Source organism: Hyperolius riggenbachi, chromosome 2, assembly GCF_040937935.1.
Source record: "Hyperolius riggenbachi isolate aHypRig1 chromosome 2, aHypRig1.pri, whole genome shotgun sequence".
Lineage (NCBI taxonomy): Eukaryota > Metazoa > Chordata > Amphibia > Anura > Hyperoliidae > Hyperolius > Hyperolius riggenbachi.
This window is the reverse complement of record NC_090647.1, coordinates 224,042,241-224,056,744: the sequence shown is the minus strand read 5'-3', so window position 1 is coordinate 224,056,744 and position 14,504 is coordinate 224,042,241. Positions and strand designations below refer to the sequence as shown.

Sequence of the window (14,504 nt, the reverse complement as noted above, 5' to 3'; positions counted from 1 at the left end):
GTGAAGAATTTCTTTCATATTCTCCAGTCAGAATGTGGTTGACTCACCATCAAAGTAGTAGACTGCCCCTGATCTCTCTCTCCACACCACCGCCACTTCCTTTTCCTGTGTATCGTCAAGAGCTCTATCCTGCTCAATCATTTTGTTTTGAGTGCATTCTGAGTCCATTCTCTCTGCTTATACATCCCACTCTGTGCTACTCCACTGTGCGCTGCACATGGTCCCTCTCCTCTTCCCCCCCCCCCCCCCCACCCACTCCATGGCAACAGAATAAGTCACTGGCCTAAGGGCTAGCAACATGTCTGTATGAAACGCTTCTCAAACAATTGCCTGATGCCTCGTCTCCCAATCTGTGAGCGACAGTAATTGTGCGTCTGCATACACCTTTAGAAGCTGGTAAAGCAAACCTGAATTAAACTTTTCTCTGCTTGAGCTAATCATTGCCTTTTTTTTACACACCTTAATAGCCTTGCATTACTATTTCAGTGTCTTCTCTTCTTGATGACCATACACCTTAGTAGCATGTTGCTAATAGGAAGAGCAACGCATATTAGGTAGTGTTTTTGTTTAAAGCATACCAGAGCCCAAACACAGTTGAGAAACGGGGGGGGAAGTCCAACCGCCGTCCAGAAAATGGGGCCATGGGGCAATTGCTGCTAAACTAGTGTGGAGAAAGGAGGACGGGGGGAGAGGTGAGCATCAGAACAGCTTACCATACATGCCTGCTCCCCTCGTCTCTCAACTGTGTTTGCTCTCTGTTCAGTTAGGCTGTGCTAACAGCCGATATCTCTCCTCTCTGTGCTGTGAGGACAAAGCCGGCTCTCGTAATGCAAAGGCAAAAAATCTCAAAAGCACGTACTATTATGTGGTGTGGAAGGTATTGAGTAAATAAACAGGTACCTTTCTGTTAATTTACCTAAAATCTTCTATAATACATAACAGTACTTGCTTCAGACTGAGACTGCATTATGAGAATGGGCTTTGTCATCACATCACAGAGTGGAGAGATATCAGCTGAACAGAGCACATCCCTTGCCTGTTTTAGTGATGGACAGGATCTGTATATGTGCTGTCAAATATCCTTTCCAGCCAACTTTTGTAAACTAAACACTCACTAATATGTTTTGTTCATCCTACTAGCAACATACTACTAAGGTTATCCCAGTAGCCTTAATTTCACAATAGTGCCCCTTTAATAACGTAAACAATGTGCTTGTTTAGCGATCTGTGCCAGTTATTGAACGACATTGTGGGATAGCTGTTTACACACTAGATCCTTGTCTGAGACCTAGAACAACCGTACTATATTTTAATTTTTTTATGGCATGTATAAAAAAAAAAGCACACCTGAACTGAGAAGAATATGGAGGCTGCACATTGCCTGGCTGTCCTGCTGACCATCTGCCTCTAATATACTTAGCCATAGACCCTAAACAAGCATGCAGATCAGATGTTTCTGACTGAAGTCTGACTGGATTAGCTGCATGCTTGTTTCAGGTGTGTGATTCAGTCACTATTGCAACCAAAGATATAAGCAGGACTGTGGGACAACTGGAGGAATAAGGAATAAAATGAAATAAATAAGGCAGCCTCCATATACCTCTCATTTCATGTGTCCTTTTAGGATATTTTAACACAGTTGTGTTTGCTCTGCTCAGGCTCGGTAAATTGCTATTTCGGCTCTCATAAAACTGTATTTTGTTCTGATTCATAACAAATTTGCTCTAGTGACCTCACTGAGGTGGTAAGGAAGCAGAGGTAAAAAAATCTGTCCATACAGTTTAAGGCTTCTCTTTAAGCCGCAGTCAAGCTCTGTGGTCTCTTTCACATGGGAGGCTGAAGGCGGTGAATCCACCACCTGTCAGCTTCTCCTGTGCACTGACTAGGCTTTTGTTGTTGCTGGACCTCTTCCACTTCCCAGCAGTAGCCGCAGTGCCCTTTTCCCCCACCCAGCAGAAGCCGTAGTGACCTTTTCCACCACCCAGCAGAAGCCGTAGTGATCTCTTCCAGCAGTAGCTGTAGTGACCTCTTCCACCACCCAGCAGAAGCCGTAGTGACCTCTTCCACCACCCAGCAGAAGCCGTAGTGACCTCTTCCACCTCCTTGCAGTAGCCACAGTGACCTCTTCCACCACCCAGCAGAAGCCGGAGTGACCTCTTCCAGCAGTAGACGCAGTGACCGCTTCCTTCACGTAGCAGTAGCTGCAGTGACCTCTTCCACCTCCCAGCAGAAGCCGCAGTAACCTCTTCCACCACCCAGCAGAAGCCGCAGTAACCTCTTCCACCACCCAGCAGAAGCCGCAGTAGCCACAGTGACCTCTTCCACCTCCCAGGAGCAGCCGCAGTGACACCTTCCTTCACCTAGCAGAAGCCGCAGTTACCACTTCCACCTCCCCGCAGTATACTCTCCCACCCAGCCATTCATTCTTCATTAACAACCAAAGTGACTATCCTCATACAGCTCCCAACCTCCCAGGAACACTCAGCGTGATTTTTTTTTCCTACCCATCCACCCCCAAAGCAGCATCCAGTGTGATCTCTCCCACCCATTTACCTCAAGCAGCACCAACTGTGATTTCTTCCACCCATCCACCCCCAAGCAGCATCCAGTGTGATTGGGCTCCTGTGTGGTTTTTTTCTTTTCCTTACAAGTCCAGATTTACTGCTGGCCTGGCTGGCTTGCTGCTATTAGCCTTGGTTTTTGGCTGGTTGGTGATGCAGTTGCTTGTGCTTGCCAAGTTGGCTGCTGCTGGACATTCTTGCTGATGGTACTGGTCTCTTTGGTTGGACACGATCAGCCATCCCAATATGCTGAAGGGAAATTCTGCATCCATTCATAATTTTACCACCAAAGCCTGTGATTATTAGTGTTTCTTGTTTTCATTTGTTTACTGGACAGAAAACACCTGTATAATCAGGGGCTCCCACAGTAATTTTCTTGAAGACTAATGCTACGTACACACTTGCGATAACGATCGTTTGCAAGGAATGATGGGTACCAGACAAACAATATTGGAATGATTGGAATGCAACGATGGGATGCAGTGTTTCTTCATACACATTTTAACGATCGTTCTCGCAGAAAAAAACGATCAGAAGGAAATGTTACGTACATGTTTATATAAAATAATGAAAACCCCACGAAAATGGAGTTACAATAGATAAAAATATATGATAGTTAATTTGAAAACAAAGTTTATTTGAAATTTGTAATGTAACAATCTTTACGGGTCGTCATACACTGGAAGTACGGAAGCTGGGCAGAATCCAACACAGGCGCATTGGACCTTGTAACGATCGTTCTCGGCAGATAACTTTACACACTATAGTTTTGTAACAATTGTCGTTTGATACGATCCGTCCTGTTGTATTTTCTCATCGGCCGATATCGTTTGTTTGTTGTTGTACTTAATGATCGTTTGGTAAAGTTCTTTACCCGATTGTCGGCAGAACGATCGTTAAGCTGCTGTTTCAAACGACCGTAGTTGCAAGTGTGTATGTAGCATAAGGATGAGCTTTGATAAAAGAGGTGTCCATGTGGGAGGAGGCCAGGCAGCCAAATCATAGTGCTGGTACTGCTGTGACACACTAACTTTACATCGAACAGGTTTACATAACAACCATACTTAACTGTTGTACAACTACCAGGATGCATGTGGAAAAACTAATTTCTGGTATGCACTGACTGCTTCTCCCCACGATGTCATCTACATGGAAAAAGCTCTGCTTTAATGAGATAGTGTATGGTGCTTGTCATAGGTTTGGATACTGTAATACCTGGTGAACAAACTCTAACTTAAACACAAACATAAACAGTTAACATACAGAAACCTAATAGCTGCACCAAGAAGGGCCTTCATAGCACAGTTCCCTGCAATGGAAGCTCTCACTGCCTTATTCTGTGTAGTTTGTCTTGTCATTCAGCATGATGTAGTGCTGGAGTGGGCACTGATACAAATGGGCACTGATAACTGTACTTACCATAAAGATTAATAGATCTTTGTGATAGTAATTGTAAGTCATCAACAATGAACTCTGAGGGACTCTCATTCTGGAGAAGCACTTCCATATGGCTGCCGCTTGGATGTTATTATAGCATTTCAGGGACAGGATAACATCCTTTCATACTTTAGTCTTATCTTTTTATTGTGATGCCTGGATAACTCCTAGAAATATTTACCAATGCAAAACAGGTGTTTTCCTGGAAAATATTCAGTTGTATAACCTTATTTAATCTGCTGACTGGCTGGGGAGAGTGTTTAAGCTTTGATTAAGAAAAGACATGGTAAGTAATAGATTAATGCAGCACAGATGCCTCTGGTGAGCCAGCTCTGCTTCCGAGTCCATTTACTGAGGGCTCCTAAGGAAGATTCTAATGGATAAAAAGAATTGCTACACACTGAATAAAATCAACTCTCCTTTACACAGTACCTTTCAGTAATATTGTGTTTACAGATTGCACACGCCAAGTTAACAGATGCTCTTTATTTTTTTAACCTCACAGGCTTTTTTTTTTTTTTTTTATATCGTTTTTTATCATTTTTCCCCTTTTGGTTCAGTGCTAAAAATACATCAAAGTATGTAAGGGGAAAGAAATGATATGCATAATACTTGCGGTGAATGTTTTGCATTTAACATTTCATGCAGATTAAATACCATATATGCATGGTATGAATTATTTCCTGGGTACCGTAATTATTAAGCGGCAGAACTATGTTTTTCTGTTTCATGATCAATATTTAGGTTATATGCAAGTGTTATGCTAGGAATAGAGATCAAATATACCAGCACTCTCAAAAAGTTCAAAGATCACGCTCTATTCAATGAGCTGTCATATCCACAGAAAAACCGTCAATTGTTTCGGGGGCCTCGCAGGGTCTCCCTTTCTCAAGGCGTGTGAGAAAGGGGGACCCTGCGAGGCCCCCAAAACAATTGTCGGTTTTTCTGTGGATATGACAGCTCATTAAATAGAGCGTGATCTTTGAACTTTTTGAGAGTGCTGGTATATTTGATTTCTGACTTTGCTTAGTGGTTTGCCTATGCCACAATACCAAGCACCCAACCTTGCATGGTGTGTCCAATCACAACTTTCAATACTGTTATGCTAGGAATACACGGTACGTTTTGTACCGTGTAATCGAGCCGCTGATGGCTTGATTGATAAAATCCGACGTGCCCGATCACCCGCCGGATCGATTCCCCGCTCGATACCGCGAGCAGGACAATAGAAGAAAACGAGGAGAAGATAAGAAGCGCCCGCGGGGACGAGTGGGAATCGATCCAGGCACCCGCGGGGACGCACCGGAATCGATCCAGCAGCTCGATTACACGGTACAAAACGTACCCTGTATTCCTAGCATTAAAGTTTACCTCAGAAGGCCAAGGATCTCAGGTTAATTCACAGCATAATGCTGTCTACCGCTCAGATTCCAAAAGAGTTGGGGTGTGTAAATAAAGCAAAATGAACTATGAATCAATTTAAACCATATATTTAATTTAAAAATATTACAAAGACAATGCATCAGATGTTGAGGATGAGACATGTAGGGCTATTAAAGGTCATTTTGAATTTTACTCCAGCTACAAGTTTTAAATTAAGCTTGGAGAAGTGCATGATTAAGGCTGCTTACACACCAAGACGTTACAGGCGCACGTTAGTGCGCCTGTAACGCTCCCCCAACGCACAGCAATGTAACACAAGTGGGCTGTTCACACAGCCCACGTTGCGTTACATGTAACGCTGCACGTTCTGTGCAAAGTGCAGCATGCTACGGCGTTGGAGCGGCTATAGCCGCGTTAGACTGTTTGCACATGCGCAGTGGGGGGCGGAGAGGAGGCGGGGAGAGCCAGCTACAGTAGCCGCGCACATGGCTACTTAATATTCACTGCACTGGCGGGCGCTGATTGGCCGGCGGGACCACGTGATGCGGAGTGTCTCTATCCGCATCACGTGGTCCCGCTGGCCAATCAGCGCCACTCTGGGAGACATTATAGGACTCGAGCCGCCTAACGCGGCTCACTCTACCGTCGGCTCTTGCAGCACCATACGTTGTGTTAGGTGCACGTTATGCGACCTTAACGTGCCACCTAATGCAACGTCTTGGTGTGCAAGAAGCCTAACACTACAGTAACAAGTTTATCTCAGCATGCAAATAGCAGAAAGCTTCCTGTGTCGGATAAGATAAGACACTATGGCCCATATGCAATTAACTTTTTCTCCTAGGTGATATTTTCACAACTTCTCAATAAAATTCTTTTTTAAGCCACCAGCAAGCAAAAAAAAAATATTTTGGTAGTACCTTTTCACCAACTTGTTGGTAATTCTTAATTGCAGAGTGCTGAAAAGTTATTTAAACAGAAGATGAAAAATAATCTAGGAGAAAACTCAGGAGAAAAAATGAATTGAATAAGGGCCTTTGACAAGGAGGACACTATGACCAGGGATGTAAGCCTGTTGTTCAGGTGATGTTTACAGTTGGAGGGACAGAAAGCTGTGGTAGTGGGGTTGGGGGGGGGGGAAATAAACACTGAGCTGGGTTAAAAAGAAAAGGACAGAAGTGATGTCACTTTTGACATCACAGAGTAACAGTAAAGATGGAAACCAGCAGGAATATTTTCCTTTTTTTTTTCATATCTCATTTCTACAAATTTGACAGTGAACATTGAAAACAGCTGGATAGTTAAACTAAATAAGCAATTTAATGTTAGATTTATTTATTTTTTATTATTACTATAGTTAAAGGGACTCCGAGCAGTGCAGAAACTATGGAAAGATGCATATCATTTTAAAGCTCTCTTTCTCCTCTTTCCAATGATATATAAACCACCGCCCTACGCCTTTTAGTTTTCGCTATTTTCGTGATTGAATTTGCTGCGGCCGCGATTTTGATCGCGAATATAGAGAAAACTAAAAGGCGTAGAACGACGATTTAGGTGTCGCCAGAAAGAGGAGAAAGAGAGCTTTAAAATGATACCCATCTTTTCATAGTTGCATTGTATTACACAGGGCGACTTTTTCTCAAAGTCAGCAGCTCCATTCAGCAGAAAAAGTCGCCCTGTGTAATACAATGTAACAATGGAAAGATGGGTATCATTTTAAAGCTCTCTTTCTCCTCTTTCTGGCGACACCTAAATCGTCATTCTACGCCTTTTAGTTTTCTCTATATTCGCGATTGAAATCGCGGCCGCGGCAATTTCAATCGTGAAAATAGCGAAAACTAAAAGGCGTAGGGCGGTGGTTTATATATCATTGGAAAGAGGAGAAAAAGAGCTTTAAAATGATATGCATCTTTCCATAGTTTCTGCACTGTTTGGAGTCCCTTTAATATGGAGTTTTATCCCACTCTAAGGAAAACAAAAGTTTGCTTTCTTAAAACAAAAAGTATTTGTAAGTATTAGTATTATTCAGGTTGGAGTGAGCTCCGAGATGTCTCCCTGTGCATCACTGCTGAATATATGCAAATTAACCATGGTCGTCCTTAGAAGCTAAACACACCTCCAGATCCGCTGGAATGCAATGATGTGTCAGCTTGTAATGTAATGTAATTGATTGATCCTCATCAGTGCATGTCATGGATTAATTTGGCTCTATGGAGTAGGACTTGAAAAACCCAGAGGTACAGACTAACCAGCAGTTAATTTGCATATATTCAGCAGTGATGCACTGGGAGACATCTCGGAGCTCACTCCAACCTGAATTATCGCAAATTCCTTCTGTTTTAAGAAAGCAAACTTTTTTTTGTTTTCGATGCATTTTAGTAAGGGGGCTTTTAGGACCATTGTAGCCCCTTACACATTCCAATGAGTTCTGGTTCACCATGAGCTTGCTGGTTAGTCTGATCCCACTCTAAGCAAACTGATTCCTATGATTTAGAACCTGAATGTGATCCAGTTCTTTCCTGATAAGTCTTTAATTAAACAATTTTGCAGCATGTCTCCATTTTAACATAATTAGACATCATTAAAAACCCCAAATAGCAATTAGGCAGCATGATCCTCAATAAGGTAATTGGATACATGTCCCCAGTAGCAGACATCACCCCAGTAAATTGCTACTGGCCTGGATGGGGTGCTTGCACACACGGCTTCAGCCATACTTGCTTGGGTGGCAACATTCATCCACTGTGGTACCTAAATTAAGCTGCTTGGTTCCCCAGATGCAACAATTAATTGGCCAGTTGCCCCTTAGTAAGATAATTAAAGTGTACCCAAGGCATCCAAAAGCTTAAAAGTTTGATACTTACCTAAGAAGAGGAAAGCCACTGGATCCTATAGAGGCTTCCCACGCTATTCTTCTGTCCACCGTTGTCAAGTGCAGACTCCCTGAATATTACTGACAAGGTCTTGTCGGTAGAAGCATTGGGGCTGGTCTTTTCGTTAGGCACTTGCACAGCCATACTGCGCCCGCATGAGCATGGCCACGTCTGCACAGTGGCTCCATGCATCTGCTCAGGAAAAGTGTCCTTTGTCAGCAAATAAACATTTTTTGCTGCCCTGCCTACCACTTCCCAGCGTAGAATATGTAGATGCGGTGTGACTTGCATTGGGGTAATGTTGTGGCCAGATTGTCACTTAGCCTTGCTCCCATTGTGAATGTGGGGGAGGGATGTAGGTATTGGAGAATAATTATGGCTCTTACAAGGGTTGCTGGTGGAAACCTTTCTGTCGCTGGGGTGGAATGTTTTTCAATATAGCAGTTATGTAATTAATTATATGGGTTGAGGGATGGGCTTGGGGGATTTAGTGTGTGTGTGTGTGGGGTTGGGGGGGGTTGTATGTAGAGGAGAAGAGCCAAAAGATTTTTTTTAATTTTGTTTTTAATCCAGAATGGGTACTTTAAATCTGTTGCCTAGAATTGTGGCTTACCTAAATATATCTGTCTATGTAAATGTGTATTTCATTCATTTGGTGTGCTCAACATTGATGTTGCAGTGTGCACTAGCTCTGCCCAACCCCCCCCCCCCTTCCACCTCGGTTTGACATGATACAGCATAAGTTATTTACTGCACGTTCCCCTAATGATGAGGGCATGGAAAAACAAACGCATTGCAGACATTGATGTATTTCTGCACCCAGACTTGGTAAGTAGATAATCACAAATTTGTAATTGTCAACTTTTTACTGCTGTGTAATTAATCCATAATTTCCTTTTGGGTATGATTGAATTATGCTTGCCACATATCCATCAATGCCATATTCTTTATTCTTAAAGTCATTATCATAAATCAGTATATTATATATCAAAGTATCGGGACCTCGTCCAATTACTAAAAGTTCTTCGAGCTGTTCGGCGCTTAGCCAATATCATGATGGCAATTCTAAGGAACAAATAATCCAAAGCGGAAAACTATAGGGATTGAATTTGGTAGCATTTGCAACACATTCATTTCATAAGTGTTTATTTGCTTGGTGGTACTCTTGAAGGAAACCTGAATGGTAAGAACTAAGGAGGTCTCCATCCTTATTTTGCTTTATAAAATGCTAGTTGTTATGGCAATTATAGTTTCAGTAGTTCAACACACAATTTGGACAAGCATTTAGCTTGCAGGATTGTTTTGGGTAAGTCATTTCAAATGTATTAATGTCAAGCAGAAAATTAGTATTTAAAAATGGAACTCTGAAAGGGCTTCTCCTTAACTTCTCTTCCTTAAAGGATACCTGACCAGTGACGAAGCTACCTAAGCTAAGCACATAGGTACACCGCCCCACCCCTGGTCCCCGTAATGATTTAATGGAAAATTTTAATTTTGGTTAGTCATAATTTCAGATAGGAAGAGACAGGCTTGCTGTGATGTTCCCTCCTATCACCCTGCTTGTGTACCATCTCCTTCAGAATGCTCAGCCGCAAGAAACTACCAATTGTGTCTGAGTGTGACTCCTTGTGATGGTCTCCCCTCCACTGCCCGGATGAGCTCTACCAAATGCCCAACCGGTGTGCAGGAGCAGCTGCCCGTCTGCAGTGGGCAGAAATATCGTTGCTTATTTAAAGGGGAGTTTTTTTATTATTCTTTGCATGGTGAATATAAAACGTGGAATGGTGACCATGAATCTCCACGTAAGGCTTGGGAATTTTTGTCTTATTGCATGTGGAGCATTGCAGTGCATTTTGTTCACCCTGAATATTTTTTTGAACATTTATGTTCTCATTTCAGAAAGCTATTGCTTACCTTTTTCCTTCTGGATTATTTGAGAAGAGAGCCCGGCCACTAATGAAGGTATGACTGGTGTTTTGTTTTTTTTGTACACTTTTTTTTTTTAAAATACTAAGCACCTTATTTATGTTTATATGACAATTAAATTCATGTTTATTTCTCTCAGTTTGGGGCTAATTAATTATCCAAAGGTTCATAGCAGTGAGCTAGATAATGGCTTTTTGAATTTCGTAATATCTGCACTAAAATGTGTTCTATAAATGACCCGCATTATATGCTGAAGAACTGACTATGTTGTCGTCAAGTTAGGAAAATCTCTTTAAACAACAATCGGTTCACACTTGAAGCTAAAATGGTTCTTTTCATGAAACACTCCATAACAGACATGACACTGAATCCTATGTTAATGAATCCCATGTCCAGACATGTGATGACATGTCCATTGCAATGTCAGAACACAAATTCATTCAGAAGTCGGACATCTAGATAACATGCTATCTATGGCATGTCTGATATAACGAATGTTCTGTGAACAGGGGTTCCGTTCCGTGGATGGTGACAGTGAATTCACTAAACCCACATAGTCTGAACTGGCTTTATGGGAAAATACCAGACCTTTACTTTATTGGAAAAAAAACTAGCACATTACTTTGAATAGTTCATTAACTCGTTTTGAGGGGGTTTACATTTTCAGAAGTCATCTATATCCTGAGAGTTGTAAGATGGGGGCTTCCATGGATCAGACTTGTTTTTAATACATCGCTCAGATGAACAGTGATATGACAAGTATGTAGGCCAAAGAAACGTAATTCTACATACCAGGTTCCCTTCTTTCAGGTCCAGTTGGGACATTTACTTGATCATTGTTGGCACTTTCAGGAGTGGATAGAGGTCAGAATGGTAACTCAGACTGGTCTGCTGCTAGTCAGCTCCATACACAGCAAGCTAAGCTTAAATGCAGTGTGTGTCCTGATCCCTTTCTCTCATGGCCAGCATGACATTTGACCCTGTCCTTCTGCGGACTTACCACTGCATACTAGCAACATACCATAAGGCCTTCTGTTTTGCTTTGATCCAACAATTGAGTCATCACACGGGCTCTTATCAGAGTCTCTCAGGTTTTTAAAGGGTACCTGCAACAAGAAAAAAAGTAAGATGCTTAACTCAGTAGAGGGAAGCCTCTTGATAGTCCAGAGTCTTCCCCGATCTTCATACACCCCTCCGTATCTGTGCTGGGACCCTTTGGAAATATTTGACAGTAATGTTAAATATGGTGCTTGTGGCCATGCTTCCCTCTATTTATGAGCATTGCCGCACTGTGCAGGTGCAATGTATGTCCTGCACAGTATTACGGAGCTGTTTGGCTTTTTTCTCCATGAATGAGTGGGTCTATGCTACTGCTCAAATGTGAACCCTACTGGTTCCGGTACAGTACGTCCGCACTCATACACTGAGGGAAGTTTAGTAAATTGCTGTGTAGAAGAAGGCGGTTCTGGTCTGCAGCAGAGGGGTCTAGGATTGGAGAAGCTTCTGGAGCATCCAAATGATTCTCTCTACTGACGGAAGTCTTTAGGGATTTTTTCTTTTCAATTTAATTCAGATTTTTTTCCAAAATATTGCCTTCAAGAACTTAGTGCTCACTTGCTGCCTAGTATACCCCACCCCTTGACAGGTGCCATCGTAATGAGACAATGTTATTCATTACACCAATCATTGATTTTAAGTGCTATCTCTGGACATAAAAGATGGTAGCGGGGCGAAAATTTGGTACCGTACATACTTAAAGAAAACCTGAACTGAACTTTAAAAGTCAAAATAAGCATACACAAGTCATACTTACCTTCCATGTAGTCTACTCCTCAGTGTCTTTCTCCTGTCCCGCGTCCTGTTCACTGTGATCAAGGGAATTTTCCATCCTCCATTTTGAAAATGGCCATTACCCATAACAGCTTTCTGGTCATCACACAGTTAAACTGTAACATCGCCCACTTGAGCCATAGGGAAACATGGACATTACCTGGTACATCAGTTTTCCTCTCAGCTATAACTGACAGCAACTGATATTTTACTGACAGCAACTGATATATTTCAGATCTGACAAAATGTTGTCAGAACTGGAAGGGATTATTGTCAGAAGAAAATGGTGAGCTTCTGCGAGGAACTGATGGCAAGGTAACTATGTAATGTTCATTTGAAGTTACCTCATGTGTTTATTTTAAATATTTTTACTCCGTACAGGTTCTCTTTAAATATAAACTGATCTGAGCATAAACAGTTACTTAATTTTTGCTTCAAACAGAAAATCTGTTTGACTCAACTGTAAACCTATGGTAGAAACCCAGTCGTTACTTTTGCCATATCGCTTCCCTGATGGTCTAGTGGCCCCAGAGGCAGTTAAATTGCATCTAACATGATTGAGGCCTGGATACACTGCACTGGGTCTCTGTGTCTTCCTTCACATCGGATTCAGCCTCTAGTGTCTGTAGCTTACACAGGAAGCACATCATGAGCTACAAACACTAGAGGCTGAATCCAATGGGATGTAAGATTCCGGCATTGATGTCATGATAGGGCTTCCATTGTTTGCTTCTAGAGGTGATGGAATTATAGGAATCCCTACATCATTACCCATATTACTACATCCCTGGATCACCCAAGCTGTGGCCACACCCTCACTCTGCCATTTGCTAAGGGGACACAGGATTGCCAGCAGGGAATTGCCTGAAGGAAATTGCACTTGCCAGTAAAGGTTTGCTAGCAACAAAATTATGAACTTTTCTTGCGGTAAATGAAGGCTTCTGGTGGTGATGCAGCTGCCCATTCCTCTCTTACTAATGGTCCAATACTAGAGGTTTCTTTCAGATGATTCCCCCTTTGCAAACCTGTCAACGTGTGCAAAATGCCCCATGTAATATAGATATCATTTTTTCATCTGTTACTTATGCATTTTTTCTTTTCCTACTACAGCATCCTGATGAACTTTTTCCAAAACAACTAGGTAAGTGATAGGACATGTCTTTGGTTGTGTAACAGTCTAGCCAGCAAATGTGTATGTTAGAAAATTGCTTGCTAATCAAAAATTAATAGCCAACAGAATAAGAACTGTATTAACCAATTTTAAGAAAGTTCCAGGGCTGGTTCACACAGGTGGCAATTGTACAGCCAGAAATCGGCAAAGCGCTAGTGCAGTGTCGCCATATGAGGGTGTTCTCACAGCAGTGTAACAATTTTTAGAAAATAAAATCTTGCTGCATGTACCATTATTCAGAGTGATTTTTCTTAAAGTAATGTATAAATCTTTCACAGCGAAGGACTTCATCCAGTTCGCTCCCTCAAGGGTGCCTCTATTTTCTATACTGTTAAACATTGTTTTATTATGTATGATATCTGTTTTGCTTTCAATAAAAAGATGATTGATTAAAAAAAAAAAAATAACGTGCAAATACACATGCCTTTTAAAGAGACTCTGTAACATCAAAAACATCCCCTGGGGGGTACTCACCTCGGGTGGGGGAAGCCTCGTGATCCTAATGAGGCTTCCCACGCCGTCCTCTGTCCCACGGGGGTCTCACTGCAGCCCTCCGAACAGCTGGCGACAGACCCGACTGTCAATTCAATATTTACCTTTGCTGGCTCCAGCGGGGGCGCTGTGGCTGCTTTCGGCTCCGAAGTAGACGGAAATACCCGATCTCAGAAAGTTGCGCCTGCGCAGTAGAGCAGACCCGACGGCGATCGGGTATTTCCACCTACTTCGGAGCCGACAGCCGTCAGAGCGCCTGCGCAGGAGCCGGGAAGATAAATATTGACGTCATCTTGTTCGGAGGGCTGCAGCGAGACCCCTGAGGGATGGAGGACGGCGTGGGAAGCCTCATTAGGATCCTGAGGCTTCCCCCACCCGAGGTGAGTACCCCCCAGGGAACGTTTTGACGTTACAGATTCTCTTTAAAGAGAGTCTGAAGCCAGATTAAAAATGGCTTTTAAGCTTATATTCAGCAGGGGCATGTTTGCCCCTGCTAAAACGCCGCTATCCCGCGGCATAACGAGGGGTCTTTACTCCCCAAATCTCCCCTGCTACCTCCGGGGAGCGCTTCCGTGTGAGGCAGGGCTATGAGCCGCAGCCCTGCCTCACACGCGTCTATCAGCGGCGGATCTCCGCCTCTCCCCCGCCCCTATCAATCTTCCTTCGCTGAGAGGGGTGGGGGAGAGGCGGAGATATGCGCTGACAGACGCGTATGAGGCAGGGCTGCAGCTCATAGCCCTGCCTCACACGGAAGCGCACAGGGCAACAAAATCCAAGACCAAGTTGGTCATGGATTTTGCAGGGGGGATTTGGGGGGTAAAGACCCCTCGTTAT

General features: G+C 42.9%; 1 protein-coding gene across 1 annotated transcript in view; it reads left to right on the top strand.

The window, feature by feature from the left end:
• MRPS9 (mitochondrial ribosomal protein S9) overlaps positions 1 to 14,504 on the top strand; it is a 138,872-nt gene that overhangs the window by 35,508 nt on the left and 88,860 nt on the right. Inside the window, exons 3-4 of the mRNA XM_068265285.1 lie at positions 10,151 to 10,213; positions 13,118 to 13,148. Of these exons, the coding sequence (XP_068121386.1) occupies positions 10,151 to 10,213; positions 13,118 to 13,148 (94 nt within the window). The remainder of the gene's footprint in view (positions 1 to 10,150; positions 10,214 to 13,117; positions 13,149 to 14,504) is intronic.